Source organism: Botrytis sinoallii (genome assembly GCF_014898435.1).
Source record: "Botrytis sinoallii strain Bc 23 chromosome Unknown BSIN_005, whole genome shotgun sequence".
NCBI classification, from domain to species: domain Eukaryota; kingdom Fungi; phylum Ascomycota; class Leotiomycetes; order Helotiales; family Sclerotiniaceae; genus Botrytis; species Botrytis sinoallii.
The window spans coordinates 861,421-880,355 of record NW_024066032.1 but is presented as its reverse complement, the minus strand read 5'-3'; the positions used below and the strand labels follow the sequence as shown (position 1 = coordinate 880,355).

The 18,935-nt window shown below is 34.7% G+C and overlaps 3 protein-coding genes across 3 annotated transcripts; 2 read left to right on the top strand and 1 right to left on the bottom strand.

Annotated features, from left to right (window-relative positions):
• Positions 1 to 513: 513 nt before the first annotated feature.
• On the top strand, positions 514 to 1,327 carry EAF02_003469 (uncharacterized protein; the record flags this gene model as incomplete). The annotated part of the gene is made up of 4 exons (XM_038899517.1): positions 514 to 874; positions 939 to 1,000; positions 1,057 to 1,131; positions 1,181 to 1,327. 4 exons carry the CDS (start codon positions 514 to 516, stop codon positions 1,325 to 1,327), a joined length of 645 nt encoding a protein of 214 aa, XP_038760444.1.
• Positions 1,328 to 1,358: 31 nt separating this feature from the next.
• On the top strand, positions 1,359 to 2,673 carry EAF02_003468 (uncharacterized protein; the record flags this gene model as incomplete). The annotated part of the gene is made up of 6 exons (XM_038899516.1): positions 1,359 to 1,450; positions 1,515 to 1,686; positions 1,740 to 1,846; positions 1,910 to 1,994; positions 2,050 to 2,104; positions 2,159 to 2,673. 6 exons carry the CDS (start codon positions 1,359 to 1,361, stop codon positions 2,671 to 2,673), a joined length of 1,026 nt encoding a protein of 341 aa, XP_038760443.1.
• A 4,170-nt stretch (positions 2,674 to 6,843) lies between these two features.
• Positions 6,844 to 8,441, bottom strand: EAF02_003467 (uncharacterized protein; the record flags this gene model as incomplete). The annotated part of the gene is made up of 2 exons (XM_038899515.1): positions 6,844 to 8,281; positions 8,395 to 8,441. The coding sequence occupies 2 exons, from the start codon at positions 8,439 to 8,441 to the stop codon at positions 6,844 to 6,846; spliced, it is 1,485 nt and encodes a 494-aa protein (XP_038760442.1).
• Positions 8,442 to 18,935: the final 10,494 nt, after the last annotated feature.

Genomic DNA, 18,935 nt, shown 5'->3' with positions numbered 1-18,935 from the left:
CTTTCAAATTTTCTCACGAAACTATGTCACAGGTTGCAGCAAAACAGTCGGTCAGTCCCTTCAATTCCTGATATCATAATTGATTATTGACATTTAATGGAAGTTTCGGTCTTTTATATGGAATACCGACACACATCTCAAGTCTGTTGAAGAGCGAAAGCTTCTGCGGAAGCTCGATGCTGCTATTCTCAGTATTGGATGCTTAGGCTTTTCGTAAGTAAAGTTATCAGTCCATGCCTCTGGTTAAATGTTGGAACATTACTGAAACTAGTCATCATCAGTTGAAATATCTTGACCAAAACAATCTTACAAATGCCTATGTTAGGTATGGCTAATCATGTCTTTAATTTCGTTTCCGGATATTCTAATTTGAAGTATTACAATAGTGGCATGCAAGAAGACCTTGAGATGTTCGGCAATCGATACACCTATGCTGTGAGCCCGGGAGCTTTTCATTCCCTTCAACATTGAGTGCATGGACTCATAATACGCTCTTTGACCCTTGGTCGTTCCATGAGTCTATGCATCTACTGTTGCTCCCATAGACCAGTGCTCACAATATTTCCTAGGGAACATTTTATACCTGCAACATATGCTATTATGCAGATACCATCGACTCTCATAATTCAAAAAGTCCGACCGAGCTACTGGCTAGGTCTCATGGAAGTTGGCTGGGGAACTTTTACTTTTGCACAAGCTGTAATGCACAGTGTTCCACAGCTGTTACGCCTTTCGCTTTCTGGTTGGGCTTTTCGAAAGTTCATTGTTCCCATGTATGCTTTTTATACTTGGCTCGTGGTAGGTAAGCCCTATCATGAATTCTCAAACCAGAAACTAACAATAAATCAACACAGGTATACCAAGACTGAGCTCGGTAAGTTCTAAGACATAACCTAAACTAATACCGCAAGTCTCTGATATCTCCTGGGTCTGAATAGCGAAGCGTATTGCTATATTTCACATGACTGCCCCGCTCGGAACAGCGTTTAGCGGTTATCTGGTAAGCAAATTCAGTTCCTGAACTCCCTGAACTTCCTGAAACTCCTAAATGTCTAGCAAGCTGCGGTTTACACAAATCTTAACGGACGCCATTGGCTTGCGGGCTGGCGATGGCTCTATATTGTGTGTGGGGTAAGCGTTTTCCAGTCTTGTTCAGGGATTTCGTATAACATATTTCCAGATCATGACTCATCCCGTTGGGTTTGCAACAATATTCCTTCTCCCTGACACACCACATACCACTCGCACCCGGTACTTAACAAAACACGAATGTGCCCTTGCGATTGAACGAGTCGAAAAGCCGGAAAGACAGCTCCCGTACCAATAACATGGACCAAAATTAGACGCATGTTTACCAGATGGAGTATGCCAGACCAACTCTTTTGATTGTGTGTGATCAGATTGCTGATGTTTTCCGACAGGGTGGTATGCGCTTGTATTGGGCTATATCGTAAGGTGATCGTAAACCTACACTTTCCACTTACTAATTTGATGAATTAGTTGTACGGGACAAGTTGTGCAGCAAGTAGCTATTTTGCTATTTGGCTGAAATCCGAGAAGTTCTCTGTCACTTTGCGAAACGTTATCCCATCAGGTGCCAGCTTGATATCCGCTTTCTGTGTCATTCTATGGGGCTTTGGGGCAAATTACTCTGGAAGTCGTTTTGCATTTGTGATCGGACCATTAGTAAGTTACTGGCTCGGATTTGACCGTGAAGCCCAACAACTGATCCAAAAAAGACTTATGGGTTGATTCCCAACGGCATTCTTGCCATTTGGCCAAAAAGCGTAAAATTGAAAGAGTTTGCTTTTCTCACAGACGGTGTTCAAATCATGACTGCAGTCTTGTAAGTTGTATATCTGCCGGCTTTTTTTTTAATAAAATTGCTAATATCGGATTGGACTATTAGTTATGCATGGGCAAATGAAATATGTGCAGGAGATAGCGAGGAGCGAGCTATTGTTATAAGCAGTATGAATGGCTTGCAGTACGCTGTCAGTAACTTTGGCGACTCGGCTTCGGTCAAATTACTCACCCGTGTAAACACAGGTAGCGGGGTGGCTTCCAATTGTCATCTTTCCACAAACCGAAGCACCCACATTTCGTAGGTGACCTTGTAAGCCTTTTCAACAGAGGACAGCTGCTAACTTTTAAACAGGTCGTGGCTTCCCAGCTACATTTGGATTCGTTATCACAGCTCTCCTCGCCATCTTACTTATCCAGTTCCTCCACACGCGCGAGTTGAAGCAAACAGCAGAAATGAACCACGAAGACACCGAAGCAATAAATTCCGAGGAGGTATTACATATCGACAGTGGGCCAACTAAGGGAATTGAGAGTGGCGAGTTCCGAGGAGTACCAGTAGCTGATCTGGTGTGTCCTGATAGAATGAGATGGGAGACTGAAGGTGTAGACTGGCGAAATGCTCTCGATGCAGTCAAGAAGATGTGGTCAAGAAGATGTATTAAGAGTTCGAAAACAAAAAATGACTGTACCTTAGCGGTTTATACAATAAGAATCTGTGGGGGGGGGGGGGATAGCGTTGTTTCATTGGTGGCTCAATTGGTAAGAATTTACTGTTATCCCGAAACAAAAACTCGTCTAGACTTCAATGAAATTTTGACTCTTCGAGTATATCTGCGGTTTACCAGACCTGAGAGTTTCGTGGAATGAGTTCCGCATACAGTTTTATGAAATGTAAAGGACCGCTGGAGAGATTTCTGGTAGTCTGCGTTACCAATGCAGTGGGTGTCATTCCAGACCGATTAACCCCTTCTTCTTTTAGTGAGTCTATCTGAAACAAAGATCTATTGAACTTGGCGACTGCAGACTTCTAAGACCTCTTTTACTTCCATCTTGCGAGCCTTGATCGTAATAGCATTTGAAACCTCATGTACTATGTTCTTACTGATCACTTGCATGGGATGATCAGATCCTATTCAGCTGCAATCGAAACATATATATTGAATCCTGTATCGCACTATCGTGTTTTATGATTGGCCAACATCTTCCACTTGTTATTGACATGCCCCCACAAAAGTAGCCGTCGTCTAATTCCACGAAGAGAGAGGATCCGAAGATCCACAATTAAGTCAGTCGCGATCAAAAGCAAGTAATAATACAACTCTGCAAAACAGTCAAATTTGCAAATTAAAAAACAAAACAATGTAGTGATTATGTCTGCTGTATATTTCGAACAAAAGAAAGTAGTTATCAAAGCAAACTCGTTATTGGATGATACGTTCGAATTGAGATGCTTTGATACAGGAGCCGAGTTAGTATTGGGATAAGTAATAGACAATGTAAAATTATGTTATATTTCATTTCTTCTAAGAATAGCTTGTTACAAAATATTATACAAGTACCTAGGTATGTTGAGTACTAGCATCTCATTACACATATGATATTTCGGGGCGAGTAAACTCGCTAGTATGATAATAATAATAATAATAATAATAATAATAATAATAATAATAATAATAATAATAATAATAATAATAATAATAATAATAATAATAATAATAATAATAATAATAATAATAATAATAATAATAATGTTAGAAAAGGTGCTCATACCGTATATCACACTATGCTATATCGGGATTAGCCCGCATGTGACACTGTCGAGTCCACACATATATATTGTATTGTTATATAGAACTTAATAATATTAAGGCTTTTCTATCAACTCATATATGATCTTTTAATAGGTTATAAGCCCGGGTTCGCGTAGTATTAGGATTAGTCTTCCGGAGTTACTTGATTAAAGCTACGACAGATAATAGCTATTCTATCAAATCCGGAGACTGTCGTCTTTGTAAATATAATTCAATCCTAAAGATATCTAGATAGTATCTAGTTCAATACGATTGAGCAATTAGGGGAGCACAACTCCGCTCGGCAAATGAATCTAGCTTTGGTGTTGTTATAAGATTCCGGTATTCTGTATAGTGTTGTAAAGCGCGCGGTGCTATTATAGTAGAGACTGTAATGAATACTCAGATATATAGTACTAAAGCGATTTAATCTACAGAATTAAAAACAATAAAAATTATACAAAATACTCAAATGTACAGTACTACAGTAATTCAATCTACAGGGTTAAAGAGGGCAATAAAGCTTTGGTAGACGACTACCATCCACTCTTATTTTCTTTCGATAATTCGAGAATTTTAGTTATAGTATAATTCCCTCAATCCATTTTCAATTCTTTTCTTTTCAATCCCCATAAGCCTTACATCGATGGCAACAATGTGATATAAGCAATCAGCAATGCTTTACAAATCGATTAAATTTTATATAATTGAAAATTACCTATAGAAAATCTTGAAGTTGAGAATGCTTTGAATATAGTTTATAGGGGAATTACAAAACCTATCTGATTTAATAAAGATTTTTCTTCGTCTCAGAAATTTTCCTATCACCCTCTCTCCATTTCTTTAATAATTTTCTAATTATTTATATCTACAATCTAATAAATATAATGATTATTGGATTATTGTTTTTATTTAATACTAGTTTTTATAGGATTTAATTTGTTTCACTTATTAGTTCCGTTATTTTATAATATCTCAGCTTTTAATCTTATCTCCTTTCGACTTTAATATTCTTTTACTTACCTATAGTTTGTATAATATATCCTGTTCTGATAGATTAGTATATATTACTAAGTACAGATCAACTATCTTTCTTTTCGATCACTATCTTCATACAATTTCGACTTCGATCTTCTTTGTCGATAATAGCTACACTAGCAATCGAGGGAGAGGGAGAGTATATAGAAAGCCGAAGAGTCTATAAGAACCCAAAGGCATTAAGTGTAGAGAGCTGGAGGTCCCAAAAGGAACCGGAGGCGATCCGAAATCATATATAAAGGAAAAGCGAATAACTATAATAATAAAAGAACACATACTACTATACTTAGGGGAACACTTTAATATTCCATTATATAAAAGATGATGGAATTATCTCCTACACTCCTTATAATAAAGGAAAGTAAGGATCAAGAGATTCTATATAATCAAAGTGATTATATAGGATACTATATCCCAACTCCTACAAGAGGTAGAATGATAGAACACACTCTATAAAAGAGTACTTCCAGTATTCCACTATATAGGAATAGATATCTCCTATACCCTCGAGAAGGAAAATAAGGATCAAAAGATTCTACATAACCAGGGTGATTATGTAGGGACCCGCATCCCAACTCCTACAAGAGGAACAGAGCTGTAGAAGTACAGGTTTTATAAGCCAATAGGGATTGTACCAATAATATAATATCTACATCCTTAGAGAAGTGTTTATATTAGATATTGAATAGTCCTAGAGGAAACGATTTTCTTTAAAAATTGATTAAAAATATTGGTTTCTGGAAAAGGTATTATCAGCGATCAAACACTCCCATGATCATATTACTTGCTGATTCGAGAACGCTTCCTGGCGGTATGTGAGATCTGATCCATTGATCCTATAGCGGTTTTGATAACTACAATCTCAAAGCGCTTTCTAGCATCCATTAAAATCAACTCGCTAGCTTTAAGATACTTGTTAGCGATCCTCGAGATTCACCGAATGAAAATAATCAAATGCTATACACATACCTATACGATACAGATCATACCGTTTAGCTTGATTGAGATTAATTATAGCCTCAACTTACGATATAGCTTTCCATAGCTTTCGATAAGCTACATAGTTTTAGATATACAATATCAGCATGAGGGAGTGTTAGAAAAGGTGCTCATACCACATATCACACTATGCTATATCGGGATTAGCCTGTATATAACACTATCGAGTCCATACATATATATCGTATCGTTATGTAGAACTTAATAATATTAAGGCTTTTCCACCAACTCATATATGACCTTCTAACAAATAATAATAATGAGATAAATCTTTAGTAAGTTTTTAACATTAAATAATTGATGATAAAGTTTGATATTTATTTTTTTAATATTTATCTACATAATTATATACAAATTGAATTCTTGAGTATCAAAATATAATCTATATGACACTATATAAAAATTCCGTAAAATCCGACGCATAAGTTTCTTCCGCTACGCTCCGAAACACAGCGCAAACTTGTCAACAACATTCGCGACGAACGAATCTCTAACAGTAATATGGCGCAAATTGAGCGTCAAGAAGATCTAATCATCACAGCAACGGCTAACGTTGACATCAACTTGCAAGCTGACTTAAAAGCTGCCCCTGAAGAAAACGCTGGTGATTCAATCATGGAGAGCTCTCCGCAATACGCCTCCACAACTAGTAAATTTGCACTCATTAGGAATTTCGTGACAGCTAAGTTTCTATGCTAATGGAGATAACAAGTTTCTGATCCAGGATCCCCAAATACTACCACATCACGTAACAACTTTCATGTGATTGAGGACAGTAACAAAGTCCCAGTACAAACGGTACAACCTATCACATTACCCAAGAACACGTTCGGCTTTACAAGATCGGCAAGAAAAGCTCGGCTCCGATGAAAGACGGAAGAGAGAAAACAGATTGCTTTGGGAATCTACCGCAAAGATGAAATCCCAGAAGATGTCGACGCTACCAAAAAAGAAGCAAAGCGCCAATATAGATTGAAGCGGGAGTCTTACATAAATATTGAGAACGCTGCCGTCAAAATTTCTGTATGAGAAGTTTTTTTCTCTTCCAAAATCCTCAAAATTACAGTAATATCCTTGCACGCTATCCCCTCCCCTACTCTGACGAAAAAAGCTTTGTCTGTCTTGCTCCTATCATTTCCATGAACAATATTGATCGCTGAACCGGAAAGTACATCCAGAATACGGTTTCAAGATTGAAATCACAACTAGCCTAGACATCTTTCGCCCTAGGAGTAGCCTTCACAAACATGTCGAGATAGTTGGCGAGAGCTAAATCTTGCTCATCCCAATCTTGCCACAAAGTACGATCCAGTTGACACCGCTCAATGAACATCACCATGGGCGTCCAGCGATCATCTTCACTCCATGATAGCATATTCTCCACCACATTTCCAGGTACGCTGAAGTATTTCAATACCTCATCCCAAACTAACATAGGTTTCCCGTTGCGACCCTTCCCAACAACTTTCGACATTTCTCCGGTGTTAAAGAATCCCATGTGCAAGTCCTGCAGTAGTCGGCCAATCAGTCCTGAGACTTTCATTGCTGAATCTATGTGCACATGAAGAAAGCTACCGTATGTTTCGTTAAGGCTAATATAAGCGTCAATTGGCATAGATTGAGGACCTTGACGGGAAAATTTTGATCGAGTTGCTTCTATTAGCGTCCTGGAGGTAGTAATTTGATGTAGTTTTTCGTTCGATCTTCGTAGAGTGGGAGTTGATTGTTTTGGTTTCTTTTGTCCCTTTGAAATTTGGTTCGATTGTATTGAGCTTCTCGAATTGTGTAGATTAGCAGCTGGCTGATTCCCATTATTTGACTTCTGTGGATTCAGTTTTGACTGTGCTGCCTGAATGGACTTTTTTAATGTAGAACCAGGAGGAGGTTCGGTCCCCAAGCTCTTTGGAATAGAAGCCAATTGGCCTGCATTTAATTTCTGCGACTTGGGCGCTGATCGTAATTTCTCCTTAATAGTCTTAGGGGCACTAATTTGATCTTCCTCGGTCAAGTCAATGATCTCAGCTTGTCCGGAGTTGTTCCTATTAAACATTTTCGCACGATTCGTTATTTCGGATGTTTTCTCCAAGGAACTGCTAGAATTTGCGAATTCAGAGGTAGGAAGCCGGCGCATATATGAAATCAACGCGTTGCGCACAGTTTTCTTATCTATCTCAGTGCATCCAAGGTATATTGCCAGTACTTCAATACCTATCAATTCCAGGTCCCAATGTTTTTCCATAAGACCCATCTTAGAATCGAGAGGCAAAGGTTTCCCATCCAAGAAGCGTACAAGGCAATCAATCATTGTCCAAAGCGTTCCAGTGTTCCATTTCACAATTTGTTCGTATTCCCGTCCTCTGTTCTTGAGGCTTGACTGGATCAAATTGTACATATAGACTATCTTTTCTGAGATTTTGGGGAATGCGGGCCTTTCCGTTCTTGCGTGCTCTGGATCATAAAAAATTTGATCTTTGTCGTCTTTGAACGTCCCATTAAGTTTTGAGTCAAATAGTACCTGAATCAAAGGTAATTTCTCGAATATGATGGCTTCTGATGCCTTGGTTGTGCGAATCTGTTCCTGATCATTCTTAAGGAATGTTGATTGGAAGGTGATGAGTTTCGGGGGTTTATGGTCTTTGTTTAGGGTACTAGAACAATGAAAAATGTTAGTCTTGCTGAAATGAAGGCTGATGGTTGATGGCTCTTGTTTCCATTCTCAAGGGGCAGTGTTCTGAGCTACGAGCAAAAATACACAACCTACGGATTTCTGGAGACAGTGGACATGTCGTTTTCCGTAAAGAATGTCATGACTTCTGCTAGCAAAAGCGTCTTGATAAAAATTCTGTCGGCTTTCACAAATAGTTTTTTAACAACTATTTGAATTGGAATTGGAAGGTCTAGCTACCGTCAAACTTGAGAACATTGTCAAGTCTGTTCAAAGGGTCATGTGATCCATCGCTTAAGTAAGATACGGCTCAGCAGGTAAGAGTTCTGAAACCTTACTCACTGCACCCCATATGGTTTTGTAACAAAATCCCTACAAAAATGACGCTTTCCCATACAAATTAAAAAAATTAATAGCATTTTCAATTCAAAATATTTCATTTCGATAACTCACTTATATATAAATTATATTATAAATTAATTAAAAAAAATTGAATATTTTATTTTTTAATATTTTTGTTAAAAAATTATATAAGTTTGAAATTGAAAAAATTGATATTTTTTAACTTGTAACACTTTTCCCATACAAAATAAGCGATTTTTTCGAAAATTTCATGAATTTTGGCTTCAATACCTTATAACTTTATAAATAAATTAAAGAAAAATAAATTGGCCATTTTTTATAATAATTTGAATGAATACAAATCACTTTTAATTTTATTTAATTTTTTATATAAAAATATAACAATTAAACAGGGATTTTAAAAGTTGAATAATTGATGATTTTAGCGGGGAAAACAATATGTATGCGGTAAGTAGGTTCCAGAACTCTTACATCCATGGATCAGTGCGTGTACGAACTCATGGGACTTTGTGAAAGATTTTTTGATAATACTTGTCGTCCAGTTCTATCGTAGGTCATGAGCTAGTATATGAGTATATAGTATATAAGAGGGAATAGACTAATATTAGTCTATTATGGGAAGCTGGCTCGTATTAACAACTAAACAGCTATGAAACACGTGATTTTCATGAACAGTATATTTGTATTGAATTTCTTATCCTATATTAAGAGGGAAAAAGCTCATATTATATACCTTTTCCATTCTAATCTAGCTTTCCGCTTTCGTTTATCTCTCGTAGATCTCTTCCTAATCCGGCCATTCCTTCGAAATAGAGCTCCTTTTCATATTCTTTATTAGTAGTCGTTTTCGGAAACTAATATGGTCGTTTTCGGAAGCTAAATACGGTCGTTTTCGTATGGTTGCTTTCGGAAGCTTATAAGCGACGATCACGTGATTGATCATGTGATTCGATACTAGTATAGGACTTTATTCTATATATATTCAAAAAGATATATTATTATATTATTTTATAATAAAACAATAAGTTCAATCAACTGTAATCATTGGCTGATGAAGACATGAAATCTGATATTTGTCACGGGATCACCTCTGGGAGTATTCAGAAGCTTTACCGCTGAGCTAAACGCCCAAAAGACTAGGAGGTAGAACTGGAAGTTCTACCTTACTCTCACATATATAGCAGGACAGGACAGGACAGAAAGGGCTTAGTGTCACCCCGTGACAATATTAAAAAATCTAATAACAAAATTTTTGATGAATTCTGAGGGTTGATTAGGTAGTATCTGGTTAGTCTCTACATTCACTGGCGGTAGGCTCAGCATCAACCTCGTGATTCATTTTGATATATTTTCAAAACAGTCATTTCCGAGGAGAAACTCACCGTAACCTTGGTTTCATGAGCTAGGTATCTTGTACACTAGATAAAATAGACAGATCTACAGTCACCGTGCACTGCTACTAGCCGTTTTCTAAAACCCCACCAAAATTCATCAAAATTCACAGAATGTATTTATGATTTTGATATTATTAAACTTGATATTTATTATAAAAAATCATATTATTGAATAAATATTTGATTAAAATATATTAAAAAATTTATGATTTATTTTTAATAATTTTATTCATTATAGAATATAGAATTAAAAATTAAGAAAATTAAAATTTCTTAAAAAGGTTGAAATTTGTTAGTAAAATAAGCGAAAATCATAAACTTTTATAATTCGATTTTTAAACAATATAATTAAGTATTTAAATAAAATCTGAAAGCTTTGAAATTTTTATTTTATTAAATATTAATATCGAAATATTATTTATTTATTTATTTATTTATTTATAGTGATTAACATCTAATGTCTAACCTCCCGAAGAATATTCTAGATGTACTAAGGAGTGGGCCTACGGATTACTAATGTTTTGCTGCTTATAGTAATATAATGTTAACTAATCAGAAGCTTATTGCTTTTAATATTCCTTTATTTAATATCGCTCATAGCAATCCTACAACTATTTTGTCTAAGGGTTTGTAATCCTTTTTCAAAGGATTTTGTTTTATATATTATCCAGATATCGGCAAATAATCAGATTGATTATTATTGATCGAGAATATATTTGAAGTGTATATAACTAATCAGTGCAAATCTTAGATTGTTCGGGGTAAAGAGTTTATTCTCGAGGTATTGGAGCAAGTTGGTGTTCATGCGATTTCGTATAGTTTGGGTATATTCTAATATAAAACCTGAATCTGGTAAGGAAATTAGTAAAACTGTTTTGTATCCGCAGGATACAGTTGACATATGCTATCGTATCCCATTCGGATTGAAGATGACTTGATATAAACAATTAATCGCTGCGCGTCTGATTATTAATCGAATATTGAAAGAAGTACAATAAGCTTTTTTCAATTCCATATATACAGGTATTTATACTATTTTCATAATTAAATCTGGTGTGATAGGCTATAAAGTTATTGTATCCGATCCTTATTGCTATAAGTCTGTGAAATATCCTACAGGGGAATTTAAGGTTTCTTGATTTCGAGGTATTATATACCGATTTCTATATATCATATATCTTAAAAATCAGATCTCTCTTTTCCTTTCACTATCTGCTTTTGAAGTGTAGATATTTAGCATATAGATAGAACAAGTACTACTAAACTATGGGGAGGTAGGAAAGGCCAAAATCAAGTGGTTCAATTATACTCTGATTGGCAAGGCGATTGGCTGCTTCGTTATCTTCAATTTTAGTATGCCCAGGGGATTATCTAATTGCAATATCGTAATGTTGTATTGCTCAATGGTATTTGTGGTATGCTTATTGGGAGGAGATAGTTGTATTACCTTATATTCCCCAGATTACTGATATACTATCAATATATAACCATATCTATTTTTAGTAAAGGTGATTAATAGTGTTTAGGAAATGTTTTAGCCTTTGCTATGTGTTGATTGCTTTAGTATTAAAGATATGCGATTGTTTGTATACTCGGTTATAACTACTGTTAATCTGTTGTTTATTATGATATATCGCAAAGCCGTATCTTATACAATAATTGTTTTCGTTGTACTGTTCAGACTCATCTGAGAATACAGAGTAATTGTCTTGAGGGATTAAGTTCTACTATTCTTTGAATACTCTTGTAACATTCTCTTTATTTATATTATTCATTAAATTAATATAATATTTGGAAGAGTAATATAACTATAAAAGTCTAGAGTATTCGGTGATAGGAATCGCCTGTCCTATCCTTTGTAGTTTTGTATCGGGGCTCTTTAGAGTATTTATACCTTATCCTTTTTTCCTAATACCTAGTTTTAGTTGATTTACAAGTAAATATTGTATATCCATTATCTATAATTGAAATGCGAATCTCAATTTGGCTTATTCTAATATAACAATCTTTGCTAGAAGACCGGCCTTTATAAGGAAAGTAGTTATTGAGGTTGTCTTGTAGACAGATAGAGCTCCCCGTACTGTATTGTGAATTGTTTTGCTGACTAAATCGATATGTTTTCTGATCCCAATACTGATTGGAGTATAGCCTACACTTGTATATTGTTTGTATAATCCATCGAACCATACCTCGGAGCTGTAGAGAGCGATGGGGAATATACAGGTAATAATTACTTTTCGCAGGCAGGCTGTAGAGAATCCGTAGGCTATATAAGCTATTGATTGGATATGAAATATAACACATATAACTTTCGCGGTACATATTTTGATATACTATAGGAATGTTAGACATTGATCAAAGAAGATGTCAAACCAATATAACACCAATTATACTTTATTAATAAATCCTAAGAGAATTAGTATAATAATCAGATCCCGATTTATCCTTATAATCGGATTTGCAATTTCATGCTTCCTCGATATATAAAGTAACTCAAACTTTTCCGGAGCAAAAAAGACCTTATTGTAGTCTCCCCATCTTAGAATACATTGTATGGTTTGGCGGAGCATATATACATTCATGGATAGGTCTCTAAATATATGATATATAGCTATATTGTTAGTATAATCGAAATGCTATACTCTATCTTGATTGAGGAACTCCGCAAAGTAAAGAGTGTATAGGATTGGGAAAAGCAGCAATCCCTGGGGGGTGCTATATACAATCGGAAAGTTCTTTGTTGTAATTCCCTCAAGCCTTATACGTATATGTCTTTTAGTTAGGAATGAGTCAACAAGTTGTAGAAACGCTATAAACCAATCTTACTTCTTTATATATTGTAGGAGCCATCTTTTAAGGAGCATATCATAAACACCTTGTACATCCATTATTACTAGTATAACTACTTTACCCACTACTAATACAAGCTCGGCATTATAAGTGAAGACAGCCATAAGATCAATACCAGCTCTTTTCAATAGCGCTTTATAGTGCTGAGGGCTGATAATATTATATTTTATAATCATCCATATAATTTGATTAGCAATATACCTTTTTAATCCTTTTCCGATATATAATATCAATACAATTAGCCTTCACAATCTTGGGGATGATCTGTCTTTCTTATCAACCTTGAGCAATATGATTATTTCAATGAGTTTCTATTTGTTAAAATAATAGTTAAGTCTCAGACAGATTATAAAGATCTTATATATTATATTCTTGATACTAAACCAATACACCTTGAGAAGGCGAATGGTTACCTGATCGATTCCGGGCAATGTGTTTCTGATTCTTATTATATGTTTTTTTATTTTCTTTACAATAATCATTCTTTTCTATAGTAAGGTTATCTGATAGCCCTCTTCCTGTAATAGATTATACTATAAATCATTCAATACTTTGAAGCAATCGAGTACTGTTACAAAAGCGCTTTAGCCTTTTCCCTGATATCAATAATCTCCTGACCCTCGATTACTAAAGGAAGGCCTTGAGATTTGCTTCTGGGATCAGTTTGTACTAGTTCATGACTTTATATAATTCCTAATCGTCCTGTATATCATCCAGGCGCTTAGTCCAATAGGACTCGTTTCATACTTGTATAACCCTCTATAGGTTTTGTTGAGCAATTGTTATATTATCAGTTATAACAGTTTCCCTAGCTTATATATATATGCAGTATGCCTCCTTATATTTATCAGTTCATCATGGGAATAACCGGTAGGGTTTGTGGCCTTTTTGTTCTATAATTTCTATAAAGATATTCAATATATTTGTAAATCTGGTAATTAGTTTATCAATATTGTGGGTAAATCGGGGATTAGAGTTCTGAAGATTCGTTAAGCAATTAGCTATTATACCTATTAAACAAAGTAAATCTGATTGTATATCTGGGATGTGTGTTTGCTTGTACTCAAAGGTTTCTCTATTCGGGATGGTGGTGACTTGAGTAAATATGATTGGAATTACTGTGCACATTGTTATCAATTATTGTTTATAGTGGTAGTAGATTGGAAAAGGTCAGATCTAGGATATATCCTTTTGTATGTATAGAGGTATTGGAGTTTGATATATTCTATTCCCTATTTGGTAGTTCAATATACAAGTGTGTCGTTTTGGTTGGCGATTGTTATTTTGGGTTCCCATAGATTATACTTGATATTAAAGTTACCTCTAATGATTATATTAATCCCTAGGATAATCTCTAATTCGAAGTATATAGTCTATTATTATTGGGTCGAGTGGAATGTGATAGATATTGAGAATCGAATATCTATTAATATTGACCCATAATAGGTTTCTGCTTTTAATCTATCTTATTATCTAATCTTCAAATCGCTTCCTTTATATATATAAATAATTACTCAAGGCCTGTATTTAAGACTATCAATTGCTTTCCAAATATTGATTAGCTGATATCGATTATATACAGTATGATTTTGGATTATTGAATTGTTATATAAATAAAGCTCTTGAATATAAATAATATCTATCTCAGCTTCTCTTACAATCTGCAGGAGGGTGATATGATTAGAGTATCCATATTTTATATTTGCTTACACGATTATAAGCCCCCTCCCCCTTATTGAGTTTGCATCAGTTATATAACTCATACAAGAAGTAATAACAGCTTCATTGGCGTTAACTCATTTCCCTCGCTTATTTCAGAATCGGGAGGTAAGAAGGCCTTTTCAGCTATAGCTACTATATTATAGTTTATTTTTTTATTAATATAATATAAAGAGTTATAGCTCAGAGTATATATTAGACTATTAGATAAATCCTCCTTTGAGTAGGTCTGTTTAGATAATCGATTTACCAATTTGCCATTTATTCTTATAAGCAATAATATAAATCCCTGATATAAAGAGTTTGGGAATACCATTTAAGGCTATTTAGCTAATATTGAAGCAAATGCCTTTTCTTTACATACTTCCTGAATCTCTCTTCAATCAGTGATTCTGATTTCTCTCACTTATCGATAAATAAGCCTAATCAGTTTTTCCATTAACTGATTGTGATATTGCTAGGCAATTGTTATATACAGATCAAAAGAGTTCTAGATATTCTGTATATTGAGTATTGTTTTGGTATTACTTATAAATCTTTCTATCAATATATTTAATAATCAGTTCGCTATATCTAAAATAACAAGCCGGGCAATAACATATATATGAGTTATAGTATAGCTAATACTTATTGAAATATTATTGTAGTTAAAAATATTATAATTTATCAAAAGACTTCGAGTATTCATTGATATTAAATAGCCTAAATAATTTTATTATCTTTTTGAAACTAATAATCCAGTTAACCCTCTTTGTAAAAGGGTTCACCCTATATTTAGAGACTCTATATTACATCGATTCCTCTCCTGCCTATACTTTAATCTTTTTTCAAATAATCATATCTGAAAGTGTTATAAACACACCCAATATATTGTAAGAAACCTGGGGTACAACATAGTTATATTAGATCTCCACAGCTTGAGTATTATCCGCATTAAGCATAGTGATCAGCCGTATACGATTTTTGTCTTGCAAGAGGTTTTTGTATTCCTTTAGCGTTTTGTATTCCAGAGTCCACCCCATCCTGTTACAATAAAGCAAGGGGATTAGTTCAAGTCTTAATCCAGGAATTGCTTTTATAATCTTTAGTTGTAGTTCAAAGGAATTATTAGTGATTATCTGTTGCCCATTTCCTATCTTTATAAGAATTGTACAGCTATTTCGCTCCCGTTGTTTGCATTCCTATATGTCTTTGTTGTTTTGGGTATACTTGTTTTAACACTCTTTAATGTCTAAAGTACTCCTTCAGTTTTGAATATATCAGTATAGGATTTAGTAATTCCCTTTAGGGTTACTTTTGTGATTGATATAAAGGTTTTCTATATAGGCCCGACTTGTTCTATAATCTTGATTATATTATTAATATATACAAATCTCAGTATATTGGTGTGGCTCAGTTTTGTTTTGCTCAAGGTTTTAATATATATATTAATCATATTTGCGATCTTTAAGGTTACTTATTGCTTTCCATTCTCCTTATAAAATTGATTGATTATTGTTTTGTAGATAAACTATATATCATTATTTCTATTCACTTAGTTATTGATAAGCCTAGGCAATCGACAAGTTACTAACAATCAGTGGGGTCCGAACGATCGTCCGTCAGAAGCGCCTACACGCAGAATCTACCTGGTGGGAAGAGATGAACTCCTCTCTCTCCGCTGGCTACAAGAAGTGGTCTCCTAGATACAGTACAAAGGAGCCAAAGGAACTAACTCTACCAAGAGCAGTCTTACATCGATTGATAGCTATGAAAACAGGCCACGGCGACTACGCCGCTTACCATCAGCGATTTGATCATCAAAACAACAAGCTGGACTGCTCATATAGCAGCACTAAGGAAACCATATCACTTCTTTAAATACACTATAAACAACCTAAAGCATTCAGACTGACCCTTGCCCCTATAGAAATGCAATCTAACAAGCAGGCGATCACATATATCAAGAAACTCTTACACACACCTAGCAAGCTCACTCAGCTGATCACCGACTCAGAGTTCTACACTCAGATCTATCCTAACTACTAAAGGACCCTTAGAAAGCAACAATCTTTTCAACAAAGCTTGCTGCCCATCCCTTATAAACTCATCACTCAACTGATCACTCGAATACACTACACCCTAAAAACCGCAAACCCAATATATAACACAAGAGCCCTGCTGCTCGGCTAAACAAATAGCAACCCACTCTCGCTTCTTCTCCTCTACCATAGGGATCGAAGCCCACAACGAGCCTATCCACCCGGGAACCAAGCTCTGCCTCAACAACAACCCGGATCAGACATTCCCTTCTGGAAACAGAAGCGGATCGCACCCGCAGAGGAGCGAATAGCCCCTGGCATTGAAGTTAAATTGCTAAATTCGGTTGCGACGATCACGCCGCTCAAATAGTTCCTTATCTTAGCACGTCTAAATACCCTTAGGGAGGTCCAAAACAGACGTTAATTAATATAAATAAATAAAAAAATTAGTTATTGATATGATTATTATTGTTGTTATTAAAGCGATTGAATTACAACTCAATATGTTCGGCGGCGTGACAGATCGTTCACAACCGCATATTGATAGTATCATGGTGAGTCTTTGAGGCTACTTTTCCTTTATTATATATATAATGGAAATATGAATAATAGATTGTTCTTTTTGATATGACGGGAAGGTATGTAATTTTATACTATGTTGAATATCGAAATATTATATTTATCAAAATTCAAATAAAAATATTGATTTAAAGCTATTAATTTTATAAAACAAAAGTAGTAAAACACTTAACGTGATTTATCAATGCGTGGCCTATATTAGTGGATGGCCTACTTTCATTTCAATTTATACTTTCAAATTTATATTTCTTAACAATCTTTGAATCAATTGATTAAAGCTATTATAAATTTAATAATTTAGGATTTATTATATCATTTTTATAGGTTTTGTATTATGATCTGTCTTTCTATATTTGTTATAATATCGATTAGAGGATGCCTCTGTATTGGAATTTCCTCCATTTTGATGTCTGTCGTGTTGAATTTGATATCAATCTCTTGTTGAGATAATATATCTGTAGCTTTTTGTTTAATAAGTATTCTTTCTTGATGTAATTGGGTTTTTTTTGTATGTCGATGTTTACTTAATGCTTTATTGTTTTTTGAAGTATACAAATCTTTACATTCAAAAGTGTATTCTTATTTATTTATTTATTTATTTATAGTGATTAATATCTAATATCTGATCTCCAAAAGGTATTCTAGATGTATTAAGAAGCGGGCCTACGGACTGCTAGTATTCCAGCCGCTTATAGTAGTGTAATGTTAGCTAATCAAAAGCTTATTGCCTCTGATGTTTCTCTGCTCAGTATCGCTTATAGCGATCCTGCAACTATTCTGTCTAAGGGTTTGTAATTCTGTTTTAAGAGCCTTATTTTGTATACTATCTAGGTGTTGACGGATAATTAGGTCGATTGCTGTCGATTGGGAGAATGTTCGAAACGCTTATGGCTGGTTGGTGCGGGTTTTAGGTTGATTAGGGTGGAGAGTTTATTCTTGGAGTATTAGAGCAAATTGGAATTCGTATAGTTTTGTGTAATTTGAGTATATCCTAATATAGAATTCGGATTTAGCGAGAAGGTTAATAAAGCTATATTGTATTTGCAGAATGCAATTGATATATACTATCGTATCCTATTCGGATTGAAATCGATTTGATGTAAACAGTTAGTTGCTATACATCTGATTATTAATTAAATATTGAAAGAAGTATAATAGGCTTTTCTCAATCTTATATATATAGATATTCATACTATTTTCGTAATTAAATCTAATGTGATAAGCTACAAAGTCATTATATCCAATCCGCATCGCTATAAATTTGTATAATACCCCGCGAAGAAGCTTGAAGCTTTCTGGCTTCAAGGTATTATATACCGGTTTCTATATATCATACATTTCGGAGATCAAGCCTCTTTTTCCTTCCACTATCTACTCTCAGAGTATCGATATTTAGCATATAGAATAAAACAGGAGCTGCTAACTATAGGGAGGCAGAATAAGCTAGGGTCAAGCAGCCCAGTTATGCTTTGATCAACAAGACAATCGGCTACCTCGTTGCTCTTAATCTTAGTATACTTAGGGAACTATTTGATTACAATATCGTAGTATTGTATTACTTAATGATATTTGTGATATACTTATTAAGAGAAAGCAATGGTACTTCCTTACATTTTCCAGATTACTGAAGTGCTATCAATACATAACCATATTCATCCCTAATAAAAGCAATCAATAATACTCAGAAAGCATTTTAATCTTTGTTATACGC